Here is a 12,158-nt window from a genome sequence, read left to right on the forward strand (position 1 = left end):
ATTAATAATGCTATAAGTGTTTTATAAATATATTTATATGCTTCTGAATATTTCTTTAGAATAGGTGAATTGGAAATGGAATTGCTGTGTTAACAGGTATGACTCTTGCTCTTACTTTATACTTACTAATACTTATATTTGTTAGTGTTTACATTTTAACTCTCTTGGTACATATTGTCAGATTGCTTTTCAGGAAAGCTGTACCGGTTTAACTTACATCCCCACAAGCACAGCTCTCACTGGTCGAAAGTTGTCTGTGTTGCTGGTTGGGGTTTTTTTTGCGGGGGCTAACATTGGATATTTTGTTCAAACTGTCAATTTGATAGGTGAAAATTGAGATTCATTTATTTTTATTACTTGTTACTTTATTTTTTGGCTATGCCCCAGAGCACACGAGATCTCAGTTCCGACCGGGAGTGGAACCTGTGCCCCGTGCAGTGGATGTGCAGAGTCCTAAGCACTGAGCTCCCAGGGAAGACCCTGGACGCTCATGCTAGTTTCCTCTAATGCTTTAGAATTGCCTTGGACTGTACACCGTCTTCTTTGTGTCATTTGTGTTGCTTTTTCCAGCAAATTACCCTTTTTGCCCTTGATTCTGTTGGGGTACAGGGTTCTTATTTTTAACTTAACTTATAGGGAAGTACTTTACTTGTTGATGGCCAGGCAGCTTGGTGAGCAGAGATCCATCAGGTGGTTCGTCTTGTTAACACAGCAGGTTTAGAAATGTCCTTCCCACTGTAAATCTGAGGCAGAAATACGGGAAGATTCACAAAATGCTCCTGTGAACAGCCTGTGAGCCCTTCACACGTGAACCTGTCTGTCTGGCCACGTGCACAGTGTCCATGATGATCATCCCAGGTGTCATTTTAGTAACGTTCATCACGGTCAGTTGTTTGGAATAAATAGGCCTGAAAATGATTTGCTTAGGAGAGTTTTTGATAATGGTCTGCCTAGACGATTAAATCCATTTATGTATATTTAGCTGGACAAAAGAGAATGTTGATCTGAAATGGTTTAAAGATTTTTAAAGATATTTTTCTTTAAAAAGAAATGGAAATTTTTTCATTAGATTCAGTGAATCTAAAAACTGTTGCTGTTAGTGGCAACTGGATTTATCTTTCAGATACGATGTAACCAGATGAGACGGACAGGTGCAGTCCAGACCCACTGGTGAATGAGCTTCGTGTGTTCTTTCTCAGCCTTTGTGTCGGGGGCGGGGGGGGGGGAGTGCAGGGAGGCCCCCTCCCCAGAGAATAGTGTTCAAAGAGCCCCTTTTTGGTCCTTGTTGGAAATAAAACTGACAGGGAGGAGTGGTTGGCTCCCCGTCACCTCGGGACTGTTTTCCTTTCTTGGCAATGAATATGGTAACGGTCCATCTCACACTTGGAGTGGTTCAGGCTTGTGGAATGGTGGCTCTGAGGTCGGTAGGCGTTCTTCGCTGTGAACTTCCCTTTGTGGCTCGTTTTTGTCCCTGTGGAGGAGTAGGTCGTCCTCAGTGACCACAGGCCTGTGATGCGTCCTTGTCTTGTTTGCTGGCTTCTAAGCTGGGCGGTTAGCGCTCTGCTCAGCTGCTGGGCAGCACCGCCCAGCCGGGCTGGGGCCTCGGCTGCTTCCTGGTCTCCTGCCTCAGTGCCTCACCCGGGCTCCAGGCCGGCCATCAGGAAGCAGCGCTCAGGGGCCCCAGTGGGCAGTGGGTGTCAGATGGGTCTGCAGGAGGCCTGGCCCTGATCAGAGCCCCGAATCCAGGGGAGACCTGAGGTCTTACCAGTGTCCTCTGACTCCAGGGCCTCGAGAAATGAGCTGTGTGGGTCATTGATAAAGTCACGTTTAAATACTGCTGCAGCAGCTATAGATCCAAGTGATGTGAGTACCTGGTTTTAGGGTATTTTTGTGTTTTTAACAACTCAAGGCTGTTTCCAGTGTGTCTCCAGTTGGCAGAAGCATCTGGTGAACATGCTCAGAGGCCAGCCAAGCCTGGAGGGGTCCAACCCTTGAGAGCTGGTGTGTCTAAAGCCAGCCCTGAAGTTCCTCCTTCAGCCTTGAGGGGGCAGTAGAGAATCGCACACAGTCTGACGCCTGGGTCAGCTGGAGGGGAGGTGGGCCCTCCTGGTGTCTGTGCAAAGCTGTCTGTTGCCCACTCGGTCCAGCGGGAGCTGTGCTTACTTGTGTCCTTACGGGACCTCAGGGCTAAGGTTGCTTTGCTCTCGGGATTTTTAGAATTATGTGCATATTTGTGGATCAGTCATAAAAACAGAAGTACTTATGTTTTAACTGTGCTTTAGACGTTATTCCCAAGGCCCTGGGTAGAGTGACTCAGGGCTGCTTCAGGTGTGAGTTGTATTGCTCGGAGTTAAGGACCAGCTGACGGCTTGTGAGTCCAGTGGCCTTGTGCCTCAGCTTCCCCCCGGCCAGGAGCTCTGTGGCCTGCAGAGCCCCCACGTGTGGCCTGGCCTCAGCTTGGGGGGAGTTCAGGCTCACGGCGCACAGTTCTCGTCACCCTGCTCCTGTGTCTCGCGTGGTCACTCCTCTCTGAGGAGGGATGCAGACGGTTCCGGAGCCGCAGCTGCCGCGAGCAGCTTGCCTGGGCAGCTCAGCACAGGCCTGGGGTGGCCCTGGCAGCGCGCCAGATCTGACCGGGGGCATGTCTCCTTGTCGGCATCCCTCTAGCGCTGGTCCCTGATGGGGCCTTGGGGACAGTGCTATCCCGTAATGGTCCAGCAGAGTCCCTGAATAAGTGAAAAGTCCAAGCAGACAGCGGCTGCTCCCTGGTGACCCTCCAGCCTTTTGCTGGTTTTATAAAGAACGGGAGTGGAGTCTGGACTCTGCCCATCCCCTCCAAGTTCACGTTCTTCTCAGGTGACAAGGTCATATTCTGTAAGGGGATGTCATTTTTGTCTCCAAATAGCTGGGGGATAGTAAGTCTCACGCACGGTAGGCAGACTGACTTAACTGTAAAGAAACCATAAAATTGATCTTATACAAGATACCGCATTATTATAAAATAACTTTTTCTTCAAGTTCAGTTACGTTGTTTTCCGCGTTTCTTATCAGATCCTCACGTTCTGTGGTAGTGATGCTTGGTTGGGCGGCCCTGTCTGTCTGCACCCGGAGGCTGGCTTAGAAGGCTGCCAGCCTCGGGCCGAGTGTCAGAGCTGGTGCTGCAGGAGGACCGCCCCGCCCCGCCCCGCCCCGCGGCCGCCCTGGAGTCTGACGGCCGCCCCCCTGTCTTGCAGAGTTCTCCGGGGTGCTGCACCACTGCCACATCCTGGCATCCGAGATGGTCCACTTCATCCACCAGATGCAGTATTACATCACCTTTGAGGTAGGTCCCGGCCAGCCCCGTACCCCGGTCCAGATGGTGTCCCCGGGCCAAGCCACGCCACGCTGCGTGCCTGCTCCCGCCGGCTCTGTATGTTGGTTCCCGGGCCAGGCCGGCCGCGCAGCCTGCCTGCTCCCCCCAGGGTGTTGGCTTCTGGGCCGGCCGTGCCACCAGCCCCCTCCGGCCCTGGGTGTTGGTTCCTGGGCCGGCCGCGCAGCCTGCCTGCTCCCTCTGGTGCCGGGTGTCGGTTCCCAGGCCAGGCCAGCCGCGTAGCCTGCCTGCTTCCTCGGGCCCTGGGTGCTGGCTCCTGGGCTGGCCGTGCCGCCAGCTCCCCAGGGCCCTGGCTGCCGTTCTAGGTGCTTGAGTGCTCCTGGGACGAGCTGTGGAACCAGGTGCGGCAGGCGCAGGACTTGGACCACATCATCGCCGCGCACGAGGCTTTCCTGGGCACCGTCATCTCCCGCTGCCTGCTAGACGCTGACTCCAGGGTAAGGCGGACGGACGGACCTGTCACGGTGGCGGGTCAGTGTGTGGTCTGGGTCTCCCGTTGGGGCTGGAGCAGCGGAGCTGAGGCAGGAGCGAGCATGAGGCGGGGAGAGCGTGCTGGGGGGGCAGTGCCATCCTCGTGTGCTTCTGGTGGGGGAGCTGTCCTGATGGACAGTGACCTCTGACCCACACACACCCCCAGGCAGCTCGGGAATGAGCGTTCAGGGCTTGCTTCTTTGTCAGGGGCACGGGTGGAAGCATGGGCTTGGGCCCCGGCTGCAGAGTCAGGACAGGCCATCCATCAGGATAAACCCCCTTGTTGCTGGCAGTCCCTCATGCAGGCCCTGCTCTGGATGTTGTGTCTTACGTGTGCTGAGGCTTCTGGGAGCTTTGATTTTATTCAGAAATCAAAGGGGAAATAAGCAACACTTTGCTTTCACTTGAGATAAATGTGAAGTAGGAAGTAGAATTTCAAGTGCATCTTTGACGTTAACTGTGTGACTTCAGTGACATGTCAGGCTTGCTGAGGGCTGCTCCCCACTAAACCTCCGCTTGCCTCAGGAGCCCTTTTGGGGAGCATGATCTTTGCAGGGCCTTTCCTTCCATCTGAGTTTTGAGTCGGCTGGTCAGCCATCCGTGTCTGGGCAAAGATACTTTGAATCAAGCAGACGTGCTGTCACACTTGTTCAGAACCGCCCTTTCATTCCTGGTGCAAAGCGTGGTATGATGCCATTTTCTGAAAATCCTTGCAGAATCTGCTTACATTTTTTAAAGAATTTTCTCTCATATTTCCTGGGTCTGGTTTTGGCATATGTCACCAAAAAAAAAAAAAAAAAAGAATAGATGCTTTCCCGTTTCTTTCTGATCCTCCGAGTGGCTGCACTGCAGACGCGGCTCCGCGCTCCGGGGGTTGGGCAGCGTGGGGGACTCCCGAGGTCGCGGAGGGGAAAGGAGGGCAGGGTGGGCGGGCCTGGCTCTGGCCGCTCCCATCACTGTGGTGGCCCAGGGCACGTGGGCTCCTGGGACGGGTGTGGGTTGAGTGAGAACAGCTAAGAGCCCCTGAGAGTCAGAGTCGATGTCTGGGTTTACGGCGGCTTTTCGCAAGGGTCAGTGTATTATTTGAAAAGTGTAGTGATTAATATGTGTGTTGGGGGCTCTGTTCATAAAAGGCTGTCCTCTCTCTCCAGGCTCTTCTCAACCAGCTGAGAGCCGTGTTCGACCAGATCATTGAGCTTCAGAGCACGCAGGATGCCATCTGCAGGGCCGCCCTGGAGGAGTTGCAGAGACGCCTGCAGTTTGAGGACAAGAAGAAGCAGCGGGAAGCTGAGGTGTGGTTTGGGGGCAGTTGGCATGTTGGTTTAGGTGGTAAGCGGTTGCCATGGAAACTGCAAGCCCGCAGGGACTCTGCTGTGGTCACCTTGTGTCCCGCTGGGTCCTGAGTGAGCTGGGTGGTCACCGACACCCAGCTTAAAAACAAACGAAGGCCAAGTGCACGGGAAATTTGGGTCTCTGGCCAGTGTCCCTCAGGGAATGTGCAGATGTCCGTCTGCGTCGGTGTCTCCGCTGGGCGGTGCCTGACTCTGCACACACCCATCTGGAGCTGGTGGACACACGTGTGCACACAGGAACTGGATTTTTGCACTTTGGCTGTTTTTAGTGACCTCACTGAAGTATTTCATTTATGACCTTGAAGTACAAATATTGAATAAGTTTGGGTCTTCGTGGGATCTCTTATATTGGATATAATCTGTACAGGCTTTGGCTTTTTCAGGGTGCTTGTTCTCCGGGTGGTGACGGATGGCTTTTCAGCTGACGCAGTTTGGTTGTATTGCGTATTTCCGGTCTGTGTCAGTGGGGGTGTAACTTGGAGGACAGCAGCGCATCTGGCAGGTTGTCTTCAGTGTATGTGGATACAGGCGTTTCAGGGCCGTCACCTCGCGGTTCTGACACACGGGGTCCTGGACGCACGGCTGGGAAATCACCTTGCTGCTGCACCGTGGGGGGAGGCCAGGATGCCCGCTCGAGGCCGTGATGTGCACAGGTGTGTGTGTTGGGGAGGAGGTGGGGCCAGAGAGCAAAGAGCGGGGTCGGCTCTTGCTGGAAAACAAGACTTGAAAACCATAAGACACACAGAAGAATCCTGTATGTGTCCTGCACTCGTGTTCACTCCATTTGCGTTGCCAGGAGCAGGGTTTGGCTGAGACATCAGAGCTGGCGACACCCCCCAGGGCCTCCTGGGCAGGATAGCCTAGAGGCCCACGCCCGTCACTGGCTTCCTGCCTTTGCTGACTTGCCCTGCCGGAGCCCAGTTTCCCGATTCACTAAGTGGGAGTGATAATAAGTAAACACGCTCCCTGGAGCACCCGTTTTCACATGCTCGTGCGTGTCTGCTGCGTGGCGGGCAGGCAGTATTGGGAAAGCCAGCCATGCTGTGACTCCCAGACTGCCCTGGCCTGGAGAACCTGCCCTTCCTGGGAGCTGTGAGCCTGCACTCTGGGCCCAGGCCTGTCTGCAGACGGTTCCTGCTGTGCGCGCCAGCGCCTCTCGGAGCAGACCTGCATGGTGAGGCGGGTTGTTTGGTGTGTAGTGTCCAGACGACAGGAGTCAGCAAAGCTGAAACCACGCCTGAGGGGCAATCAACGTTCAGGAGGCTGTGACTCGAGAAACCACCGTCAGACCTGAGGCCCCTGCACATTGAAGGGCCTGTGCGGGGACCCGGGACGCTGTTCTCTGCTGTCTCCCAGCTTCCTGGAGCACCCACAAGTGTGATCAGGTGTCCAGGATACATACAGGATCCTTCTGTGTGTCTCGTGTTTGGAAGTCGTGTTTTCCAGCAATAGCCCATCCTGTTCTTTGCTCTCTGACCGCTCGCCCCCCCCCCGCAACACACACACCTGTACGCACGTGTGCACACCACGGCCTCGGAGCCCCCCACACACACACACACCTGTACGCACGTGTGCACGCCACGGCCTTGGAGCCCCCCCCCCAACACGCACACACACCTGTACACATGTGTGCACACCACGGCCTTGAAGCCCCCACCCAACACACACACCTGTACGCCCTTGTGCACCCCACGGCCTCGGAGCCCCCCCCAACACGCACACACACCTGTACGCACGTGTGCACACCACGGCCTCGGAGCCCCGCAACACACACACACACCTGTACGCATGTGTGCACACCATGGCCTCGGAGCCCCCCCCAACACGCACACACACCTGTACGCACGTGTGCACACCATGGCCTCGGAGCCCCCCAACACACACACACCTGTACGCACGTGTGCACGCCACGGCCTTGGAGCCCCCCAACACACACACACCTGTACGCACGTGTGCACACCACGGCCTTGAAGCCCCCACCCAACACACACACCTGTACGCACGTGTGCACACCACGGCCTCGGAGCCCCCCCCAACACGCACGCACACCTGTACGCACGTGTGCACACCACGGCCTCGGAGCCCCCCAACACACACACGCCTGTACGCACGTGTGTACACCACGGCCTTGGAGCCCCCCCAACACACACCTGTACACACGTGTGCACACCACGGCCTTGAAGCCCCCACCCAACACACACACCTGTACGCACGTGTGCACACCACAGCCTCAGAGCCCCCTCACCCACACACACACCTGTACGCACGTGTGCACACCACGGCCTCGGAGCCCCCCAACACACACACACCTGTACGCACGTGTGCACACCACGGCCTCGGAGCCCCCCCCAACACGCACACACACCTGTACGCACGTGTGCACACCACGGCCTCAGAGCCCCCTCACCCAGACGACACCTGTATGCACGTGTGCACACCACGGCCTCGGAGCCCCCCAACACGCACACACACCTGTACGCACGTGTGCACACCACGGCCTCGGAGCCCCCCAACAAACACACACCTGTACACACGTGTGCACACCACGGCCTTGGAGCGGGCATCCCAGCCTCTCCCACATGGTGCAGCAGCAGGGTGATTTCCCGGCTGCATGTCCACGACCCCGTGCATCAGAACTATGAGGAGACGACCCTGAAACAGCTCTCCCACCATGTCTGCCTCCGCCTGCGTGCGCCTGCGTCCGGGGTCTGACCTCTGGTTCTCCTCACTCAGGGCCAGTGGGGCGTGACAGCAGCAGAGGAGGAGCAGGAGAACCAGAGGGTCCAGGAGTTCCGGGAGTCCATCCCCAAGATGTGCTCCCAGCTGCGGATTCTGACCCACTTCTACCAGGTGCGTGTCCATGCCCTGTGCCGTCCCCCACAAGGGACATGTCTGTCGTGGGACAGACAGGCCTCGCTCAGTCAGCCCAGCCTCATCTTTGTGGCTCAGAGGCGGGTCAGAACTCCCAGGCGCGTCCCCCGAGTGGAGGACGGTCTGTGGTGTGAGCAGGGGGCCCAGTAGTGACTCAGCCCTGGCCCTGGCCCGGGCCCCAAGGCCTTGGTTTCCAGTGCGCGTCTGTTCCTCAATTCTTGAGTGTCTCCCGTCGGGGCTTCCTGACTCCACGTGCTTTCTAGTCACGTGGAAGGTGAGCAGCATAGCACTGGGTTTTCCTGCTCGGAATTAAAACAGCAGGTTCCTTTTCCGAGCTTGCTTTGCTGTTTCACTGATTCTTGTAGAACTTAAGGGCCAGAAGGAAAATCTGTTGGTTAGTCCTTTCCCGTGAAGCTGCTGTTGTGAATTCCATTGATGGTGTGCCCCCCTGGTCCCGGGACCCCGCCATGGTGGGAACTGCCGGAACCCGCCGCGGGGCTCTGCAGTGGGGGCTCCGACCGCGCATGAGCGAGTGCATCCCTGTCTCCACAGGGCGTGGTACAGCAGTTCCTGGTGCTGCTGACGACCAGCCCCGATGAGAGCCTGCGCTTCCTGAGCTTCAGGCTGGACTTCAACGAGCACTACCGTGCGCGGGAGCCACGGCTGCGCGTCTCCCTGGGCGCCCGGGGCCGGCGCAGCTCCCACACCTGAGGCCTGGCCGCGGGGCGTCGTCACGGGAGCGTCGCATGGCCTCCAGGACGGCCTGCTGCCCGCAGCCCGCAGCCCTGCCGGCCGGCTCGGCCAGAGGCAGGGCATGCTTCTAGGCGGCGGGGCTGACCGTGTTTGTGACGACACCAAGTTAAACAGGCTGGCTTGCACTATCCGAATTTATTTTTTAAAGTCTTCATATGTAAAAGATACCATACTTTGAGGCTTCTTAAGCCCTCCACAGTATGATTTATATTTGTCACTTTTTAAAAGATCACACTTTTCTTTTAGAGAAAATTAAGGCGATGGATATTCATCAGTTGAGATGGTAATGTCATTGCTATTTTTTTAACATCCTCTTTAGAGGCAGTTTTGTTAATGTAACCAAATTAAATTGAAATCTAACGTCCCTACTAAGGAAATATAGAGAGCATTTTATTTTGGTTTTTAGTGTAAAATAACCTCTCTAAGGGCCTATCAGTGCATTTACACGTATTGTTTTTTTCTCTTCCTTCAAAGTTTACATTTTTGTATCTCATTTACTTTCAGATAACTTGGGAAATAGTGTAGAAAAGGGCAGAGTCCTGATGCCTCAGTCCTTGAACCATCAGCTGAAGCATGGTGTAAATATGGATGCCTGGAAAGTTAATGAAGTACTTTATTTTCAGGTTTCTGATAAACATTGGAAAGAAATTGTCTTGAATAATGAAGATTTCCTTTTTCCTTGCCTATTTTTTCATTGTAAATATTTATATACTGCTGCCCAGATGTTGGGGGGACATTTTTTGTAAAAATGTCATATCAAGTCACATAAATCTGCCTTTATTATGTTGCGTAAGTGAAAACTAAGACAATTAAAAGCAATTATCTTTCAGATGTGTTGGTTTTTTTCTCCAGTTGTCTGAGAGGACAGTCCCCCACCCCCCCACCCCCCAGGCTCCGGGGCCGGGTGTCAGCAGGGTTTCTGCTTCAGCGCGTGAATTACTGCGTCTGAAGCCAGGAAGCTGGGCCGTGTGCGCCCCTTGGGCTTGCGTGAGCGAGGGTCTCCGCACCAGCAGAGGTGAGGGGAGATTGGTGTTCCGACACCCACACCGGCTCCTCTGGGCGCAGGGTCCTGCAGGACCCAGGGTGAGGGTCAGCCCTTCCTAGGGTGAAAGCCCTTCACGTTTACTTTGGTTTAGAAATTCGTGTGGCGGAGCTGGGAAGCAGGTTCCCCAGTCCGTCTCTGAGACGACTGCCCAGAGCCCGCGGGCCTCGAGCCTGCCTCTGTTCTGCCCCGAGCGTCTCCCAGAGACAAGTCCTCGGCAGAAAGCATGGTCGCCCGCCGCTGGAGAGCCGTCAGGTAGTCAATGCTGGCCTGTGGGCTGAGGAGGAGCTTCGCGGGGCCGGGTGGGGCGGGGCGGGGCGGGGCCGGGGCTGCGGGGCGGGGCTAGGGCCGCGGGGCGGGGCTGGGGCCGGGCCGGGGCTGCGGGGCGGGGCGGGGCTGGGGCCGGGGGCGGGCTGGGGCGGGGCTGGGGCCGGGGCGGGGCCGCGGGGCGGGGCCGGGGCGGGGCCGCGGGGCGGGGACAAGTGGAGGCGCTCACACCCCACGATGGGCTGTGGGTCTGAGGGTCAGGCAGCCTGTCACTCAGCAGGGTCCCGCCCAGAAGAGTCAGCGTTGAGTGGGGGCTCCACCTAGGGTGGGAGAGGGGAGAGCCCACGGTGGGTGAGCTGTCTGGAGGCAGGAGTCCCCCATGGCCCCGGGAGGTCACTGCTTCCACCAGAAAACGATCAAGGCTCTCAGCTTCTGGGCCGTCACGGGGGGCGGGGCTGGGTGGGGCCAGAGCACAGTCCTTGGTCAGTGGGGCCCTGTGCCCAGTGGACGGGACCTCCTGCCCCCGCTGACCCCACCGCCGCTGCCCAGGGAGGCCAATTGCTGAGGCCAAAGCCCCAAGGCTGGTCTCGTGCTGTAGAACTGGCCGCCTGTCCTGGTGGGCGAGTGGCCTGTACCCCGGGCCTGGTCGCCAGCAGACTCCAATCGTGGGCAACTCCCCATCTCTGGGGAGGGCGTGTCCTCCAGACTGGACTCCGGGACAGGAGGGCACAGCCCACGGAGAGCCCCACTTGCAGGGAAAGGAGACTTGGGTCGAATAGCCACGGTCACACTCGGACTGGGTCACGGGGCGCCAGGTCCATGCGAGGGCAAGACGAGTGGAAACCACGATGGCCACGCTGGGGGGTGGTGTGTGCGCCTGGGCAGCCGGGCAGGCCCCCCACCCTGAGTGCGTCTGCACTGCTGTGCGATCCGGGGGACTCAGGTGCAGCAGGCGCCGTGCTGGGGTCACCTGGCCCCGCGAGAGCAGGCTGCCAGACGCTGAGGCCCTGCGCTGGGGCTGGGCCCTCGGGGTCAGACCCCCCGCCTGCTTGCAGGGGCCGCTGCGGGTGGGGTGTGTGCAGCCGCGGCAGCCTCCGGGCCTCACCCAGCCCTCGGACTCGGGGAGCAGGGGCGTGGGCACACAGGGATCTCTGCCTCCAGAGAATTGAGTCAAACGGTGTGGAAATTCAACCAACTGACTCTGGATATTGTTCTGAGGACATGATGCAGGTGTCTCTTCAAGAAGAGAAATGTGCTTCTCTGCCTTTATTCCGGTTTGGCTTTTAATAAAAATGCAAGGAGGGAAAGTTGCATAGCAACTTGCCTGGAGCACAGCTTCATGCTGCTGACGGCAGCTTCCGCCTGGTGTCCTCCAAAGGGTTCACCAGCTCCACCACTAACCTCACCCCAGCCCCCACCCCCGGGGGTCCCCAGAGGGTGCGACAGCCTGCGTCTGCCCCATGGGGATGCTGTCAGGCCTCCCCTCCCCACCTCGCAGGGGACCTGCCCTGCTCCAGGCACCCGCTGTGGCCTTCATGGCTTCTGTGTTACCCGGGTATCTGGAGACGCCCCTGTGGGCACAGGGCTGGTCCCACAGGTGGTCGTTACCCCACGGGGGCCGGGCCTGGCCCCTGCCCCCTCCTCTCTGAACACCTGTGCCCCTGCGGCCCAGGCCCTCTGACAGGCGTGGGCAGCCGCTGCCCACCTCTTGCCCTCCGGCGCCGAGTCTCGCTCAAGGTGAAACTTGGACAAGAGTTTCCATGGAGGCTCTGGACCTCCTGGGCACACCGGGCTGCCGGTGGTGGCCTCGATGCCCTCGCATCTCCATGCCCTCCTGCTGCCATGCTGACCTTGCTTCCTCCCAGCTCAGGTTTTCTGTGGTGGGGACGATGTCCCACTTGTTGACTAAGGCTGGAGCAGTAGAGATAGTTAGGAGGTCAAATTAGTGAATGACAAGCTGTTCTGTTCCAGGTTGTCCTGCCTTCTTCCCCGTGTCACCCTCCCTTAGAGCTTCTTCTTGTCCTCTCTTTGG

At 57.4% G+C, this 12,158-nt stretch overlaps 1 protein-coding gene across 1 annotated transcript in view; it reads left to right on the forward strand.

The window, feature by feature from the left end:
- TUBGCP3 (tubulin gamma complex component 3) overlaps window positions 1-9,646 on the forward strand; it is a 34,661-nt gene extending 25,015 nt beyond the window's left edge. Inside the window, exons 18-22 of the mRNA XM_070471393.1 lie at window positions 3,234-3,322; window positions 3,676-3,807; window positions 4,993-5,133; window positions 7,927-8,043; window positions 8,617-9,646. Of these exons, the coding sequence (XP_070327494.1) occupies window positions 3,234-3,322; window positions 3,676-3,807; window positions 4,993-5,133; window positions 7,927-8,043; window positions 8,617-8,775 (638 nt within the window). The 3' untranslated portion in view covers window positions 8,776-9,646. The remainder of the gene's footprint in view (window positions 1-3,233; window positions 3,323-3,675; window positions 3,808-4,992; window positions 5,134-7,926; window positions 8,044-8,616) is intronic.
- The last annotated feature ends 2,512 nt before the right edge of the window (window positions 9,647-12,158 follow it).

Source organism: Odocoileus virginianus, chromosome 8 (assembly GCF_023699985.2).
Source record: "Odocoileus virginianus isolate 20LAN1187 ecotype Illinois chromosome 8, Ovbor_1.2, whole genome shotgun sequence".
Classification (NCBI taxonomy): domain Eukaryota; kingdom Metazoa; phylum Chordata; class Mammalia; order Artiodactyla; family Cervidae; genus Odocoileus; species Odocoileus virginianus.